The sequence below is a fragment of the Thunnus albacares genome, chromosome 5, assembly GCF_914725855.1.
Source record: "Thunnus albacares chromosome 5, fThuAlb1.1, whole genome shotgun sequence".
Lineage (NCBI taxonomy): Eukaryota > Metazoa > Chordata > Actinopteri > Scombriformes > Scombridae > Thunnus > Thunnus albacares.
In genome coordinates this window covers 14,711,599-14,730,343 of record NC_058110.1, presented here as the reverse complement: position 1 = coordinate 14,730,343, position 18,745 = coordinate 14,711,599, and the positions used below count along the sequence as shown (strand labels likewise).

General features: G+C 39.9%; 3 protein-coding genes across 6 annotated transcripts; 2 read left to right on the top strand and 1 right to left on the bottom strand.

Annotated features, from left to right (window-relative positions):
* The first annotated feature begins 7,852 nt into the window (after positions 1-7,852).
* On the top strand, positions 7,853-12,455 carry ttll9 (tubulin tyrosine ligase-like family, member 9). 2 transcript variants are annotated; one of them, XM_044351830.1, is made up of 14 exons: positions 7,853-8,002; positions 8,433-8,479; positions 8,566-8,658; positions 8,742-8,820; positions 8,963-9,148; positions 9,296-9,364; positions 9,498-9,588; positions 9,716-9,756; positions 9,860-9,947; positions 10,232-10,290; positions 10,407-10,603; positions 11,082-11,195; positions 11,517-11,641; positions 11,820-12,455. In XM_044351830.1, the coding sequence occupies exons 1-14, from the start codon at positions 7,988-7,990 to the stop codon at positions 11,888-11,890; spliced, it is 1,275 nt and encodes a 424-aa protein (XP_044207765.1). In that variant the 5' UTR covers positions 7,853-7,987; the 3' UTR covers positions 11,891-12,455. The 2 variants fall into 2 exon arrangements, with proteins under 2 accessions (XP_044207765.1, XP_044207764.1); XM_044351829.1 differs by having other exon boundaries at positions 7,854-8,002; positions 8,742-8,853.
* On the top strand, positions 11,903-18,549 carry ppp1r3da (protein phosphatase 1, regulatory subunit 3Da). Of its 3 annotated transcripts, XM_044351832.1 has the most exons (3): positions 16,587-16,671; positions 16,858-16,909; positions 16,995-18,549. In XM_044351832.1, exon 3 carries the CDS (start codon positions 17,023-17,025, stop codon positions 17,941-17,943), a length of 921 nt encoding a protein of 306 aa, XP_044207767.1. In that variant the 5' UTR covers positions 16,587-16,671; positions 16,858-16,909; positions 16,995-17,022; the 3' UTR covers positions 17,944-18,549. The 3 variants fall into 3 exon arrangements, with proteins under 3 accessions (XP_044207768.1, XP_044207766.1, XP_044207767.1); XM_044351833.1 differs by lacking the exons at positions 16,587-16,671; positions 16,858-16,909 and adding an exon at positions 11,903-11,988; XM_044351831.1 differs by lacking the exon at positions 16,858-16,909 and having other exon boundaries at positions 16,565-16,671.
* On the bottom strand, positions 12,328-16,242 carry fam217ba (family with sequence similarity 217 member Ba). Its single transcript, XM_044351828.1, has 5 exons — positions 16,153-16,242; positions 15,670-16,000; positions 15,462-15,561; positions 15,242-15,306; positions 12,328-15,135 (listed from the first exon to the last, which is right to left on the bottom strand). Exons 2-5 carry the CDS (start codon positions 15,774-15,776, stop codon positions 13,698-13,700), a joined length of 1,710 nt encoding a protein of 569 aa, XP_044207763.1. The 5' UTR covers positions 15,777-16,000; positions 16,153-16,242; the 3' UTR covers positions 12,328-13,697.
* Positions 18,550-18,745: the final 196 nt, after the last annotated feature.

The window sequence follows — 18,745 nt, the reverse complement described above, 5'->3', positions numbered from 1 at the left end:
TTGACTTCACACTCCTGTTTTATATAAAAGTCAGTCTGGAACTGATCACAGCCTGACTTAAGGTTAAGATGAAGTGCTGCCTCTCAAGTTCAATAACAAAGCTTTTTGCTTAACATGCTAACTTTCAGGCTTCTGTTTTGAAATGTATAATCCAACTGATCTAGACAAACCCACCTCAAGGCCATCTACACATGGTGCTACTGCCACCCAGGAGTATGTTCCCCCTCCGTAGTCCTTGTGTAGTATGACTTTGTTTTTAGATAGAACTATAGGCTAAGCGCTGGAGTTCACATGAATATATCTGTAGCTGCTGTTTTCATTTTTTCAGGTCAGACAAATTGCAAGCAATTACAGTTAATGATTTGAGTTGGTATGTTTTGTTATAGTAATTGTGCTCATTGTTGATATACTGTAACTGAGGAGATATGTATGGTCTTACTATGTTGTTTCTGTTTGAAAAGGTGTCATAAAACAAGCAAACAAACAAAAAAATGAGTTGATATGGCAGAAATCTCTATAGTTTATTATAGTTCTCTCGGTGGATGGTGGGCCTGTTTTGATAGTAAATAGCTCTTGTCTAAACATTTTCTCAGAGACTAATGACTACAATTAATCTGTGTGGATATGTGTAGCTGTAGTCTCTGCAAATCTACATCTGCATTTTGAGGTGTTCTAGACGGGGGAACAGACTCAGGGGAGATAGACGTGTACATACTTCTCTCTCTCTCTCTCTTTTCATATATAGTAGACCCAGATGTAATTGTATGAATGATTGTGCAAATGCTTCTTGGGCACATGTGTTTCCCTGCATGACATCTTGCACAAAGGAGTTAGCAAAAGTTCTGCAGGTGAATCTGAGGGTTTGGATTCTGTTGTTGTATCTCAACATGAGGATCAAAGCCTGGCCTGTAAAGCTGGCTATCATGAGGCTGAAAAATCTGAATTTATCAAACAGGCAAAATATTAAATGTGTCGCACTCAATTCTTCAGTGCACTATTAAGAAGTAAGAACACACTTATGAGCTCAACAATTGCAACTGACCTGGCAGACCACCATAGTGCATGACAGAATGTGCAGTGCTTAAACTTAGGATTAAGAACAATCCTCTGAGGTTTAAACACAAGAACTTCTGGTTAGGATTGGTTACTGTTTGCACTTGCAGAGTTTTGAAGCCAAATGTTATAGTCTGATGAGACAAAGATCAATCTGTTCCAGTATGATGGAAAGTATGGGGGGAAAAAAGAACAGCTCATGATTTAAGGCATACCACCTCATATGTCAGACACGGAGGAGGCGGAGGTCATGCGGCAGGACAATGACCCTGAACGTGCAGCCAAAGCAACCAAAGTGTTTTATAGGACCAAACAGTGGAATGTTGTTGACTGGCCAAGTCAATCACCTGACTTCAGTCAACTTGGGCATGTGTTTCTTTTACTGAAGACCAGACTGCAGGTAAAAAGCTCACGAAACAAGCACAAACTAATTATGGCTGCAGTTAAGGCCAGGCAGAGCACCACCAGAAGAATGTATGGGTCGAAGTCGTAAATGTCAGGCATTCATAGATTTATTAGCAACCAGATATAAAATACCAATCAGATTTCAGTAAGGAACACACCCTGCTCTGCTCCTGGCAATGGGAGGGTTGTTGAACACTGACGATTCTTTTAAAGTTAAATGTTCAAATTACAGTGGGGGCGAGCAAATTACTGGTCAAATTCATTTTGAGTCTTGCTAAAAAAAATTGTTTAATTGTATTCAGCTCAATTTAATTGAGTCTTTCTGTTTGTTAATCAAACTGTGGAATGTTAGGGTGTATGCGTCTGTTTCTGAAGTGCTGTGTTCATGTACAACACACAGATGTACACTAAATGGGAACAGCTTTGGGAATTTTACTAAGATGTTGAGTGCGGATAGGGGTAGAAAATTTAAAAAAAAAGGCCAGCAGAAGATTTAATGAGAGTTTACCTGCAGCTCTACTCAGATCACTATTGTAAAAACAAACCTACCTCTCTGAGCCTCCAACCCCAATTTCCTCTCACTTTGTGTTGCCTCCTGTGCTGAACATTACTATCAAACACAACACCGCTATAAAGGACTGGAACACAAGAGGAAACATGTTACTGTGTCTCCATCACTTGTTGAAATATTTGTTCAAAAATTAACTAATAGCTATAGGGGGAAAAAATCTGTTTAAATATGAAGATTAATTATTTTCTGCTGAGCTTGATGTAGACACACTCACACCTGCACAGAGAAATTGGCGTATTTAAACATATAAAACATAAAACACATTTAAATGATACAAATATATAATGCATGGTATATAATGATGATCCAAAGTCTCTCATACAGTTTAACTTCTCATTCTCTGGCTCATATACAGTAAATGTCCTGGAGTTGTACTTTCCTACAGAGGCATCCACTAAACCTAAATCTGTCTGACTCATGACTGCCCTCTGGTTCCTTCCCAAATTCCCCAAGGCTAGGGGTTTGTGCCATACCCCAATTCTCTGGCACATTCCCCAAGCTGGGAAACAGAAAGAATTCCAGATAAATGAAGACCATATTCTGTTTTCTTTCTCCTGACCAGAGATGTGGAGACAGAATGCTATCAAAAAGTTGACTGTGTGTGGTTTAGCAGTCACATGATGTATGCATGTTTTCAAGGTATCATTTTGGGTTTTTCTGTGACAGACTTCTTACAACCTGACGTACAGTGTAACTTTTCTATGATCATGGGTGGTTATTTACTATATAGGCAGCCAAATGTTACAAAATCTCCTTGGTTTGGCATGGTTGATCAAGGCAATAAAAATGGATTAAGGGGGTGAAGCCTAATAAAAGGCCTCATTAGATCATTTTCACTTCATTCTCGTAGCAGTATACAGCACATTTTTAAGATTAATGCCCAGTACTTAAATGGTTTGCCTCACAAATTTGTTTGTTCCACAGTACTGTTTATTGGGACTGAAATAATTAAAATCCATCCTGGACCTACCAAGGTTTCTCAAAATGAAATGTCTTGTTGTTGTTTATTTCTTCTTTATTGCCCATTTGCTGCGTATCAGATTATTTTTTTTCATCCTATTATTCCCCTTGCATTACCTCAAGTAGTCAGGCATGTGGTTTCACATCATAACATACTGTATGCTCACTTTCCGCCTGCCAACATCTGTTTGTGAAGTGCTGATTATAGTTGTCCTTGATCTAGTCAGCAAAGGGAAACTCACTGCAATGGACTCCAGGCTTAACTGTGAGACATACGGGAATGTAATACATTTCAGAAGGATTCCAGCTGCCACTTTGTCCTGTTTTTCTTGGCCTCCTCTTGTGTTTTATTAGAAAACATTTTGGGTGTGCAAAGCCAGGGGATTTGCAGACTCATTATCCCTGGAGTGCTGTGGAGCTACTGAGGTAGGGAGCAGCGAAACAATAAACAGGTGGCATTAACATCTCAGAGGCCACAGATATGTAAGCCTGTTGAAATGAATCTGATGAACTGCGGTGTACAATGGTTCTATGCATCAAACAACGGCGAAAAAATCAAGTTCAAAAAGGAAGTGGATGTGATGTTGAGCCCAGTGATACCTGAAAACCTTTTTCAATATAGACAAAAGCCACACTACCTGCTCTTCATTCCTGTCCTGCCATCTTAAAGACCAAATTGAAATGTATTACTCTCTGTATCAGTGGGACAGATCTATTTAGATGTGATCTCTTCCTCACAGTTCATCATCAACATTACACTGTAAACCCTGACAGCATTAATGGAATATTCTTTGTAGTTAAGTACATGGAGAAGGTTGCGCATTGCAGCATGTCACAATAGCAGGTCTGACCTCAAGTTACATGACTTCCTGGGCACATTAGAGTGTACAGATGGCACAGCGCATATATGGACTCAGTCCCATTGCCCCTTTTACCCTCTTCATGCTTCAAAGCTTTACACTTACTTGCCTTTTCTTCCTTGTTCAAAATAAGTGGCATACTGGAGGTGTTTCCTCTGCATGTGGAGAAGGGCTTGAACAATGTACAACTCTGCAGAAAGATCTATGGCCGAGCTGAACTTTCCATCAAACAGAACATCATTCCAAGGAGGGGATTATCGCCCTAAAGTCAGCAAGATGCCTCCCTTATGAGTAACAGCTGATGCCCCTGGATCCCACAGATTTCCTGCTTTGTGGTTGCTGTTGAGGAGCATATGGTTTACCAGGACTGATGACTATCACCCACTGGAAATTGTATGACCCGCGGGATGCTTCACAGTGAGTGGAGGTATTGAGATTTATGCAAAACCCACACCGTGGTATAATCAGCATTGTCAAAGTAAGCCAGTAAAAGGGGGTCTTTCAGAGATAAACGTAGATTTGAAATGACAATCTAAATTGGACAATAAAGTTGGAATTCCACCTCAGATCCATAGAAAACACTGGCTACATGTTTGAAAGAGACAAACCCATGGGTTGATCCTGAAAAAACAGTTTCCATTCCAAAACACTGGTGATCATGGCATTGTTTTTTTCATGTTGCATAAGGACAAAAACATGAGTGGTTAGCCATAAATGATTTAGCGTAATAGGTAGAGCTACTATGAGACTGATAGAAATTCTCTGGAGGGGAGACTGCCAAACCAAAAACTGTTGCACAGACACAAATTGAGGAAATCTCCCTCAAAATAAAAAACTTTGATCCATTTGGCACATTTGGTTTAACTGATTAAGAAATACAGTTTTGCAGAGGCAGGATTTTGTAAGACATGGACTGAAAAACTAAGTTAAACTGTCATCTACCATGAAACACAAAGCGCAAGTTGAAAATCAGATTTGTAATGCTGCGCTGGTGATTAATTTGGAAACTTCTGGCAAAAGACTAACTGATTTTGAAAGACACAGCAATTTATGTAAATATTATGCAGTGAATTGAATATATTGTGCTGAATAACAAGGATGTTTGTGGTTGGCTCAAATGTTCTTTCTGCATAATGAGAAATATCTGAGTAACTGTGAGCAGCTGAGAAATTAAAACTTTTGGCTTAGATTTTCATATGATCTTTAAACACAGGCCGAAAGTTCCTTTGCACCTTCAGATGTCATCCAATTTCTAAATTGCTTTTTCATTGAGTTGATTTGTGTCCATGATGTTTAAATTAATTTTTAAGAATCTATTTGGATTTTTTTTTTGTTGCCAGTTATCAATTATTTTTAATAGATTGGATAGATTAGATATGACATGTACAGCTGATCTTGAGGAGATGGGAAGTTTTAGTGACGTTTTTTGGATATTACATTAACACACATGTACATCTCCTATGCAGCAAACGTGATAAAAGAAAAGTGTACAGTTTTCTTGCCTGAGGCCCAAGCAGATGATGTTGATGAAGTTTAAAAGAAAACTGATGCCATCTTAGAGCCAGCTGTTTTGGATATAAAATATGACACTGCCACATTTCACTTGACTTTTTGTCTGTTCTTCTTCTTCTTTGCTATAGCTGGAAATTCCTATATGTCAGCACTTAGCGGAAAATAAGTTCTTCCAGCCACATTTTATGTTTTGTAATAGCTGTAATTTCAATGAAATTGCATTAAAAAAAAAAACACTTGACACTAAAGCTTATCAGCATACTAGAGGAGGTTTTGAGACTGGTTTTGGCTTAGCTGGAGCTATTATATTATGCACTGCTGAGACGTCTGGCCTATGTTCTTTACTACTGTGGGCACTTGAGTGCCTGACCAAACCATAGATCAAAATTCATTTTAAAGCCCTCTTAATTCTTGCCTGTTCTGATTATTTATGTCAGGGTCTAAAGTGTGGTTGATTGTTTGGTTAGTGGTGGGTGGCTGAGAAAGAAAAAGGCACAGCAATCATTATAGGAGATGGTGCCCATTTATTTAGCTTTTCACAGGAATCTGACTCAGGTATAAGCTCCTTTTACAGTATTGACAACAAGATGTTTAAGACAATAAATGTAAATGTTTTTTCAGAACTGGGTATAAGATTGAGGCATTATTATATTATGCTATAGCAGTCAGAAATAGAGAATAGCAAAGTATCCCATACCCTGTACCCCAAAACCACCAGGATTTTATCACATAAACAACAACCAAAGGATCAACGATACATGTGCCAGCTAATTTTGAAGGGAAAGTAAAGCCTCCTGAAACAAGGCAAGATTCTGTCACCAAAGAAACTAAACAGATACATGTATGCTATCCATTAAGTATCAGCTGATGATGTGTGAGAGGGTGAATATGCAGGGCAGTGTGTTTTCTCATTGAGCCACACAGGGTGTTTCTCAAACTTCGCAGCAAGGGGTCAAAGTTTGTATATGACCCAACTCTCTCCACTCCAGACTGTTGTCTTTCATAATCTTCCTATCATCGTAAATCATTGGGTGTAGTCACTGTGCCATTTGTCCCTGAGGCATGTTTTGTCAACTTAAAATCATACAGAAAAATTCAATGTTTGCAACATGGCCATTGGTGTTGTCTTTACTCTAAATATGCAAATAGTGTATATTCTCTTATTGGTGGATCACATTTGGCTGTGAATACTTTAAAAATAGCCTGAGGAACAATATTAATTAATATTGTTATTTGTGTTGATTTCACAATTACCATAATAAGTTCAATATCTATGGTTAAGTCGTAGGCCAGCGGAAATAAAGCATACAGTATAATAACAGACAAATACCAGCTAGGAAGTGGACAACAAATCCCGGAAGGATTGCAGTTGCAGTTCTTTTATCTTCTTTAATTTGAAAAGTTGAAACAAATGTTGGTTTTATTTGGGCTTTAAGCCTATTTAAGTTCCATCCACATGTCAAAAACACAGATGAAACAAAGATAATACATATTAGTAGATAAGTAGATATGTTAATTGCTTTCATTAAGAAATGCATATTTAACACTGAGAGAAAAATATAATAGCCTATCAATGTTTGAGAAAAAATTGGAATGAGTGAAGTTGACCTGCAATAGGTTATAATGAGGCACCAATCTACTGTTAGATGAGGGTTTGGCGCCGCCAAGTGGCGATTTTGCAGCAAAGTTGAGGGTTGATGACATGAGATGTTTTTGCTATGATGTGTGAAGATGTAATACATTCATATGGCCAGCAGTTTATCAATTATGCAGTTTGCTAATACTGTAATAATGTTAACTCAAATCTGATGGATTAAAAACAGTTGAACTAGAATAACTGTTGTTTTAAAATGGCGATATAATTTATGAATGTTAAATAAATGGTCAATGACTGCATTTATGTAGTGTTTTTATCCAAAGGGCTTTATAATTTGCATCTCATTCACCCATTCACACTGAGCAAACCTGCAAAGCAAAAGACAAACTGACCCAATAATTGTCCTCAGTTGGGGCCGTTTGAAAACCACACAGGGTTCCAGCTATTCTTCTAAAACTGACATGTTGATATGATTTTTTTTAGCCCAATAATGGACTTTTCTCGATTATGTACTGTGTCTGTATTTAATTTGCAGCCTTCCCCGTTCTCTTGAAAAGAAAAACAGAAGCACGAATAATGACTGTAACTTGTAACTTCGATTGCTTGTGACTGCTCTTGAAAGGTGGTTTATAAGAATAAACTTCGCTTTTTAAACTGACGTACAACATTAGGTCATAATAAGGTATTTTATGGGGATAATGTCGGCTTTAATGTGTCACGGAACAGCAAATGTTTTAATCCATATTCAGGTCAGTATACATTTGTATTTTTGTATTTTAGTTAATAATATTTTCTTATCGCATTTATAATGGTTAAGTTGTTTTACGGAAAGAACGCCAGGACAATCTTCCTTTGTCACTTGATGGTGTGGTTACCATGACAACAGCTGTTGCCAAACACGGCTAAGAAGCGTTGCAGATGCCTTGTTAACTCTGCAGGCTGCTGCTAACTAGCGGTGCACTTTTAAAAAATATATATATATATAGTTACAGTAACTAACGTTACCATAATTATATTCTGTACGCACCCATGTCAAAATATAAGGTAAGTGGACAACACTGTGTTTCAGTTAAATTTTGTTTGAAGGCTTTACAATAAGCACTGATAATCGATGTGATATAGTGTTAACTAGCTTAGCTCGCGTTAGCAAAGTTCTACCTCATGAGTATCAGTTGGAAAAGTAGGCCTCTATACCTGGTTTTATTCATCTCTACCAACTGGTATACCTGGTTGGAATAATTAGCAAATTAGATACTAGGACTAGGATTAGCCTCAATTTGTGCCTGTCATATAATAATAAAAAATACATGAAAAGCCCAAACTGGGGCTATATTAAGTAGTAATCTTAGCTAGTAATTAGCAAACCAGAGGAGTTGCTAATTGATCTGTAGTTTGTAGCATTTAAGTGTTAGCTAACTTCTTGCTCAGTAGCATTTTGGAATTAAATCTTGGTTTGCTTTCTTTATCTTTGCAGACATCTGGATACAAAGGTTCATATGACTATGGCAAAACTGAGGAGCGGTGAGTGGTGTCTTAAGTTGGTTATAAGTGCTTTTAAGATGGTCACAAGTACTCCTTACATTGATTATGTTACAATGTTTCCTCAGGGAAGGAAAAAGTTGTGTGCATTACAAATGTGGCCTACTCAACACTATACAGGACGTCCTGCGCCAAAGACCAGGCTGGGTTGAAGTCAAAGAGTGAGTAGGGTTGTGTTGTCATCGCCACATCAGCTTCTCTATCGTATTTGTGGTTTGCATCTGGTATCTATTCTTTCTCACAGTGATGGAGAATGGGACTTCAACTGGTGTGATGTGGGCTGGCTCAGGGAGAATTTTGACCATTCGTACATGGAGGAACATGTAAGGATAAATCACTTTCGTAACCATTATGAGGTGAGGCAGCATTCGTCAAGCATGCTATAAACTGTAGATTTCATCATCAATAAGCACATCACTCAATTCAAAAGTACTTTTTCCTGTGTTTCTATGTTGTATGTTTCAGCTGACTCGCAAAAACCTCATGGTGAAAAACCTTAAAAGATACCGGAAAAATCTTGAGAGAGATGTTGGCCGTATGGAGGCATCTAAATGTGATTTTTTCCCCTGCACCTTTGCACTACCCAGCGAGTATCATCTCTTTGTAGAGGAGTTTAAAAGAAGCCCTGGCAGCACCTGGATCATGAAGCCGGTAAGCTAAAGTTGACCACAGATGTAATACAGTGCAATAATGTGACTTTATAAAGCAAGGCCAACTATTATGTTATGTTTAACTTGGGCTGGTATCCAAATGGCCCCAAATTGAAATGAATGAAAATTTACTGGTATGTTTATATAGGTAGCAAAATCTCAAGGGAAAGGCATCTTCCTGTTCAGGAAACTGAAAGACATCATGGATTGGAAGAAGGTAATGTGTACTGATATCATCAAATATTTTGGTGTAAATGAAATTACTAATAACAATAAATAAGGACAAACACAGACATACTACATACTGTACACACCCACATATTCAGATTGATAATATTGTGCTTACACAGGATGGCACTCGCTCAGAGGAACAGAAGGACGCAGCTCAAGTGGAAAGCTATGTGGCTCAGCGCTATATAGAGAACCCTTACCTAATTAATGGTAATGCATTGACTCAACAATGCACTTATCGCAAATCCCATTTTAAGAAATCATGGGAACAGGAGCATAAGTTAGCGAATAGAAACTTTATGATCCTTTATACTTTATATGCTTTTTCTCCCAACAGGCAGGAAATTTGATCTGAGGGTGTATGTGCTGGTCACATCAGTATGTAATGAACTTTATAAATGACAGTTTTTTTAATACAAAGTGTAAATTTTGCAGAATCTGTGAATCAGTGTGTGTGCATGTGTGCGTTTTTGTGTTTCAGTATGTTCCCTTGACGGCATGGCTGTATCGAGATGGCTTTGCCCGCTTCTCAAGCACCCGCTTCTCCCTTAGCAGTATTGATGACAAGTGTATCCTTTTTTGGCATTGTAGCATTTTATCACCATTCATTTGAATGTTGATATGTTTATGTGATAATCTGGTCCTGAGTTTTTAGTATCAATGTGCCAGTCATTCCCTTAACAAGTTGAGCCTTTGTCTAATGAAATATTCAAGCAAAGTCAGTTTTAAATAGCCTGGTTTGACCCAATTTCTCAGGCTATTGTTCCTAATTGTGTCGCTTTCATCCACATCCCCGTGGAAGGCGTGATTACGTCATTCAAGTCCCCAAATTCTCCTTAGTGCTTCTTTTCAGATATGCACCTCACCAATGTAGCTGTTCAAAAAACAGCCCCTGACTATGATCCCGAAAAGGTGTGTAATTCAGAAACTACAAAGGATAGTTATAGATCATGTTATATTTATGTCAGCGTTACTAAAATTTCTCCCCTTTAACCAATCCTTTATACCTTTTATCCACCTCTACATAGGGATGTAAATGGCAGATACAGCAGCTTCGAAGGTATCTGACTGCAAAGCACGGTAGAGAGACGGTAGAGACCCTGTTTAAAGAGATGGATAACATCTTCGTCCGCAGTCTACAGAGTGTACAAAAGGTCATTATAAATGACAAACACTGCTTTGAGCTCTATGGGTACGACATTCTTCTGGATCAGAACCTCAAACCGTAAGTGCTCCTACAGTACACATACACTGTACACATACCAACACAGTGTATCATCACCTACACATATTCACTTGCAAACATGCGCTAATTAATGCATGTGTGCTCACAGTATAAGCACAGAAAAGCAAGCAGACATGGCCTGCATTTCGACATGTTTGACTTGCCTACCTTGATGCTTAAAACAAAGCAGTAAATCTGCTGGTGTTGCCTCCACAAATAACCATAGTATGAATAACTTCATAAATCTGCATAGCGAATCTGAAAAACTGTCAGGTACGCCATAATTCTGCTGTAAATATTAACACACACACTAATGACAGTGCCTTTCTCTAATGCAAATATTATCACATTCATTCACTTGTATGTGCTTTTCTAACAGTCCTTTGAACTGTTTGCTATTCCTCATGGATTGGTCTGATGTTGCTTCAAAAGGCTAAATAAATGTTTGGTGAATGTCATCACCCTCCATCTCTTGCAGGTGGTTAATTGAGGTGAATGCCTCTCCGTCACACACACCCAGTAGTCAAGAGGATTACGAGATGAAGTGCAGACTGCTGGAAGACACTTTGAATGTTGTTGATATGGAGGGAAGGTAAAAGCCTCTTTTTCCAGAGTCAGCATGTGATTTTCTTTTATGTCACGAGGGAACGAGGTGCGAGAGCTTTCTGTCTCTCCATTCGTTATAGACATCACATGCTTTATTGAGATTCATGAATCTATAAATATTTGGAAGTATAATCTTTTGAGCCTGGCTATGGCATATTTGAAAGTGAAGAACATGGGTGGTAAGAAGCATCTTTAAAAAAAACAGTGAAACAGACTATGCCACAGCAACAACTTGCAAGGTGAATACAGTACAACAGAGGATGGATGCTGGAGCTGTGTTCTAGTTAACCGTGGTTTGTCTCATTAGGTTGTCTGGCAAGGAGAAACGGGTGGGTGGCTATGATCTCATGTGGAAGGATGGGCCTGTGTATAGAGAGGACGTCAACCTAGAAACATTTGGCAGTTCATGTTTCACTGCAAACACACACTTAGGTAACCAGACTGTGCTGCTAATGCAAACTTTCTGAGAAGGATCTTAAAAAAATTGCAAGTTAGGCACTCTTATTCATGCAAATAAAACCTTGGTATTTGATCATTTGGACATGTGAAAAAGCCTTTATTGTTCTATTATTTCTAAATACTGCAAATATACACCTGTTCTTTGTTGCAGGGTGTGTGAATGACAGGGAAAAGCAGCTTCGCCAGCTGCTAAAACCATTTCCAGGCCAGAAGAGGATTTAACCATACTTGTCATTTTGATGTCCTGCCACTATAGTACTTAGTATGGAAGACTCTGTTGTCATGGTGGCATCTGTGTGTCCGGGAGTAGACCGGCTCAGGTGAACACAAATAACAGAAATAGAAATACTTCATATGAAATGACTTCTCAGTGATGATCTGATCAGATTCTAAGCACCCAAGTTGAAATCTTAATATGCACATTAAAGTAAAACATTTTCTAACTACAACAAACCTTGTAATACTTAAAATTGCAGTTCAAATACATATACTACTGTACCATGAATTGTTTTTCTTATGAATGCAGTAATTAGCATTTAGTGACCAAATGAGCATAACTGTTTATGTTTGTGCTTTAGCAGTGTATTCAGTAGTAAAGACAGTTGTGAATTGTGCATTGTTTTATGTGTTCCTAAGAATGGTAAATAGACCAATGCCACTGGAGTGCAAAACATTTATTTCTATGCCTTACAAATACTTGCATTCAACATTGAGAAAATACATACACAATCTTTCTGCGTGCTTGTCAACATAATGTACATTTATAATAACATCACGTCTCCCGGAACCCTACCTATGGCTTTGATACTTTACATGAATATTAAGTAAAGAGGTGCAATCTGGATGTATATCACATCATTTACATTGATGTAAAGTTCCCATGAATCAAATGCACATGGTAAATCACAAGAGACAGATAAGACACTAATGTAAACACAGTGTTCTAAAGACTTCAAGTATGCGGTGGAAAATGGAGGTGATATGTATAACATTACCCATGTTACAGCCTAACAGCTATGTTTTGAAGTTCTACTGGATCACAGGACTGACCAATGGTACAGCACAGTAGATATAAGCTTACATTCTGCTCTTTTACTACATATTTCTTTTTTGTGCATGACAATGTAAACATAATAATGACAATGATAAATACAAGTCAACCACAACACTTTTCATAAATATAACTATGGTATATAAAATTTGGAAAAATATGCATTTACATTCGTAGCAAACATTACACTGTCTTCAATGATAGAAAGAGCTCAGCTCTATGCAAAATACAGTATATTATCATAGACTACAATTCAAGCTGTTCAAACATGAAAAGCCCTTGTAACCAAGAATTTTAAACCATTGCAAAGTACATCCGAAACAAAATACATTACTGCAGTATACCGCCATTTATTGCGCCTCCTTGTCAGCTAAAGATGCTATAACTGAACATAAAACATGAGGCACCAAAAAAAAAAAAAGAAACAAAGCAACATCAAGTAAAGTAAGAGCAATGAGAACAAATACATTCCAACATTAAAAACTCCACTAGTAATGGCTATGGTCATATTTGATGACTAAAATGTAATGATGAATGTTAAACTTCACTATGGATTACTGATACTGAAAGGTATTGTAGATCCTTATTTTATGCCTATTTCAACATTAGTAGCATACTGAGAGATGACTGTGCAGTGCAACAGGTTTCAGTTTACATAAAAGCTATGTTTTTTGAATCCTAGAAGTGTTCAGAGTCAAACATTATTGTATAGTTACTGTACATTTTGAATGACATATAGTGTGTATAATTCTGCTCTATTTACGTGTTATACTACACTTTGAAGTCATTGCTGTTATATCTCTATTCTAGCTGCTCAACTGGTAAGTGTTGACCTTTTGAAGGCTGCAGACCACTTGCTGATTTAGACTGCTGCACAACAGGTAGCCTATAACATGTTAGTATTACACAGAAAGCAAGCATAAGTTCAAGCTCCTGTACCAAGTAACCACTGAGTAAAGCACTACAGGTCTATAGGGGTTACTTTGCAACAAAGTGCACATTTTTTGTTTTGCCATTCTGCTTATTATTAAGTGGTGCTTTGGAGAGAGACTGCGGCTCTTTAGCAGCTCTTTTCATGGCAGATTTAGAAGCCTGACTTCCTGCTTCTGTCCTCTGCCACTCCTTCTCTACTCTCTTTGAGGTGATGACCTCTCTCTTACTAGCAGCAAAAACACGTTTCTCCGCACCAGCTGCTTTAACGCCACTGGGCTCCTTTTTAACATCTGTCTCAGAGTTGGCTCTGACACGGCTTTTCCTCACCTGACCTCTACTGTTTGGGTTTGTTCCAAATTCCTGGGGTTGCTTACGTGAATTGCCTGCAGCCTGCATGTGCCTGAGATGACTCCTTCCTGCTGAGGGGCTGACTGGGGTCTGGGCTCCTCCCCCACCCCCACCCCCACCGCCACCTTGTCCTCCTGGGCTCCTACCTTCTGTGGATGTTGCTCGGGTCTCACTACTGCTCCTCTTAGCTGGTGCACCGGGTCGGGCTCTGCGCTCAAGCAGCGGGCTTAGCCGTGAATGACGCTGGTAGGCGTAGGCAGAGCAGCTTCCATTGCACAGTGGATAGCGGATGTGACAGTGAGGGCAAACTGGAAAGCGGGAGGGCTGGTGCTGGGCAGAGGCAGGTGATGGGGGATTGTTGACAGGTGTAAATGGGAAGGCTCGCTGGCTGTGCCGCAGCCCTTTAGGGGAGTTGAGTCGGGATGGTGGAGCTGTGTGAGGCCTGGGTGGGTGAGCAGTAGTTGCAGAGGGGAAGCTCTGCGGTCTTGGACGGGTCCCAGGCGGGCGGCTGCTCTCTGCTTGCACTGTTTGGATTTGGAGCCACTCCAGCTGCAGCAGCCTCTCCAGGTACTTCTCTAAGGGCCCTACAGGCTTGGGCCGAGGGGCACCACGGCCCTCTGTGTGAAGAAACACTGCCAGCTGCCTCAGGCTCCAGCTGTTGAAGGGAGGAGGCAGAAAGTCTGGGTAACTGTAGCTAGGCTTCTCACTCTCTTCTTCATCACCCAGATTCCCACGGGGTCCTGGGAAGTCCGGGGGAAAGTCATCAGTGTTGATGACCTCAGCCCGGAGGTTGAGGTGAGGAGGGGTGCAGGGGGTGCAGGGGGAGGGCAGCACAGGCAGCCTCTCAGAGTCTGACAGATCACTGGCACTGTCAGTGTCATCATCCTTCTGGTTGTAGTGCTGGGGTAGTGTCTCTGGAGTGGGGGCTGGGGAGTGTGTTAGGGGGTGTGTTGGCATGTGTCGTAGCCCTGATATTGGGGAGAGAGGCAAGGAGAGGGCTCGCCGATTTTTCCCCATCCCCCCACGATTTGGCTGTAGCTCACTGCTGCATTGTGACATTCGTTGATTTTCCTCTTTCCTGTTCACAGATGAGTGTTTTCGGAGTTGAGGTCTCAAATCTCCCTCTTCTTCAGGGCTGTAAAGAGACAGACGAGTGTAAGGAAAAGCTGTTGGGGATTTAGGGATTTAAAGTACCCAAAGCAAAGCATCCAGTAAGAATGCAAACCCTGCTCTACACATACCTGGAAAGTTTGCTTTTATTCCATTTAGTGCCAGATTTGACCCTGACACCTTTTGACTGTGCACCCTGAAAAACAAAAACAAAAAAAGTGTGATTGTTTGATTTGTTTGAGTCTCTGAGTTTTATGGAGTAACACTGCAACACTATCTCCCCCTCCTCTCAAAGAACAATAATTTTGAAACATTATCTTTCTTTTATTTACCAGGATGCCAATTACTCACCCTCTGCACTGTTGCCACTGTGTCCTTATCCTGACCTGGTCCTGGGAGACCGTTTTTCAATTGCCCCGCACCTTTTTTCATCTTGTTACCTTTCTTTGAACTGTGGAAACATGATAGTGGCTTGTAAGGCTCGCCTTTAACATGTTTGAGGCAAAACATGACCAGTTTAAATTTGGCTAAAAATGTGTCAATGTAAAATGAGGCCTACCTGGTTGCTGGTCCGCTATTTTCAGTATTTTTTACCCGAATCTTCTCTTTGGAGACGACGCGTTTCAGTGTCGTGGATGCTGTGCGTTCCTGCATGATGGGACCCATGTTGCAGGTCGATAGAGGGGATATTCTTTTGAATCCAGAAAAATTAAATGACCCTATAGCTAAAGAACCCAACCGACATCTCGGATCTGATAATCTATTCTGAGAATGAGGCTAAAAACACCCATTTTCTCAAAAGTGCTGCAATGCATCATGCGCTGATGTCGACAGTCGGATCTCCTCTGCGCGGTAAACACGTCCTTCTGTTTTGTCGTCGGTTCGCCTCGCTGCGGAACAACAATACAGCAATTATTTTAATGAAGTGGTGACAGCAGACGTGCGTGTCTATCGACTATCATCCTCCTCGCCATTAAAAATGCAAGACGGTCAAACAGCGCATACGCTTTGTTTGGTTCGCCGTCTCTGCAGGTTTGTTTACCTGCTGCTGACTAGCTCGCCGCTTGCGTCGATCTGAGCATCAGCGTTGCATCATGGGACTTGAAGTACAGGCATATCAGTCGCTCTTTCAAACGAGATATTCAGACGCTCTTCAATGACTGCAATTGCTGTTGTTAAACAATGGCGAATTCAAACGGGGAAACGGCGAGCCCTGTTTTTGAGGAAATACATTAGAATAAGTGCATACAAATGTAATAGTTAATATTAAATTACTCAATCTCCCATGCGACGTCAGTGACATTCTGGTCTGTTTGTAGCTTCCTACTAACTGCGCGCATGTTAGCTGATCCCCACCGAGAGCACCCTTCAGATATGTATGTGTGCTAGAGAGTTGTGAAGCCGGTTTACTAGTTACAAATCAGGTCACATGATTGCCACCAATAGCGGCGACTCCATGACGCACGGAAACGCGCAGTTTTATAATACTGTAAATGGAGGATCAAGCTTTTAGGCAGCATCCTGCAGCTTATCTTTAAATAACGCTTCACATCTTTATAGGGTGAGGTGATGTCAATGTCTCATTTTATTAAATGCAATTTAGCAATGTTGTAACTGTCAGAGAGAGACAGATTGTATGCAGTCTGGCACGTACTCCCAGAGTGCACGCCCACTATCTCTTTCCTGCTGTGACTGTTTCTGTGTTATCACATGTACAGCAAAATAGTTGATCTTCTCAACTTTGCAGCAAAAGATTACGCTTTTTTTGGGTTAAAGGGGCGCACTGATGTTACAGTTGGGTCAGTATGCTTTTGATTAGAGTTCATTTTGGGGATGGAATGTTACACAATGCTAATAAATTATGTTTCACAACTTTCTTTACAGGTGAGCAGGGCACCAGTTCTCACAGAGCATGGATAGAGGGTGGTTTATTGGACGGGAGAGGATCCCCTCTACAGACTCCGAGCAGATGTCTAGCTCTCACAGTAGCTTCTCAAGGCCCTGCCGGACTATCAACCTGACTGAAATGCTGCAAGCTGACAAACCTAATGTAGTAAAGAAGCCAATTCCAATCCGCCCTCCAAAACCCAGAGCTTCTGTGCCAAGTAGACAAGAGCTCCGTCGCAGTTTTTCTTGTGAGCCTGCACCTAAACCCATAATCCGACAACGGTCTCACTCTCTGCCTCCCGCTACAGAAAAGAAGAAGCAATGCAGACATGTTGGTGTAAGGTTTGTCGACTCTTTAGGGCTCGACCTGGAAGATATCAAGCATTTCAGATCTGGAGAGGATCCATTTGTACCACACCATGTTACCTTCAGATTGTTGATGGGTGCAGAGTTGGCAGATAAAAGGCATATGGAGATATCCTTGCCATACTTAAAGCCAGCTTTTGCCCAACAACCTGGTGACCAGCCAGAATTCCTGCATCGTCTCCATGAGCAAAAAGTGTGTCTGGAGAGAGTCTTTTGTTTTGAACTGGGTGTCGTTGGAATCACCCAGGTCCTCAATTTGGACTTTAAGAAAGATATCACAGCTCGCTATTCATTTACAGAGTGGAAGAGCAGCACAGAAACGAAGGCCTCTTGGGTGTCCACCATCACCAAGACCTGGGAAGGAGAAGGGGGCCAAATCAGTTATGATACATTTCGTTTCCACCTGCCTGTTCCTCCTTTTTTGCTACCAGGAGCAGTGTTAGAGTTTGCTATCCAATACAAAGTTTGTGGGGCTGAATACTGGGACAACAATGAAGGAAAGAATTATAAGTTAGTTTGCCATAACTATAAGTTCATTGTGCCCAAAGAATGCGAGGAAAGCATGGTGCACTTCATTTAGGATGCTGACTAAAGGCAGAAAAACAATTTAGAGGACTTTATGACTGATGTCAGCAAGACCTAGTTAAAATGTATACCTGCATTGTAACATCTAATGTTCATTTTGTGCTATCAGAGGATTTCTTTGAATCAAGTTAGACTCAGGATACAGTTAACTCTGGACAAACTTAGCCAGAATGAAAATAACAAACACTAGTGCACTTAAATCTGATGCCAGCTTTTGTGCCACTGTTTTAATTCTGTGTTTTCTTTTTAAAAATTGTACTGTTTCATTTCATTTTGGCTATTTCATAAAATTGCACTTTAATGTTGGGACATCCAATGGAAATGACACCCACTAAGCATTACATAAATATACAGTGAAACTGAAATGAATGCACCTCAGTTCACTGTTTCCTCCAGCTGGGAATTTGACATACAAAATAATTTTGTGCAATGCAGGAGTTTGGTCTGCTGAATCATTTTGCTCTTTATGAAGTTTACTTTAGTAAAATGTTGTCAAACCAAATGTCCAAACCATGCAATAGATACAATGTCAATGTCTTTTATTAATTAAGAAATTGATACGCTGCTTATTTTGTTTAACAATAAAGCACAATTACACATATCAGTTTGGATTATTATCATTTGTAGCAATAGTAATGCTCTTATTGAAAGCAGAAGAAAGCAATGTATCTTCCACTAGACTATACCTCCCTTTATTAGACTCTGAAAAACTAAATCATATTCATAGTGACAACATATTCCAAAACATAGTGTCTGTCGATATTTTAAGCTAAAAGGGAATTGATTAGCTGTAATCA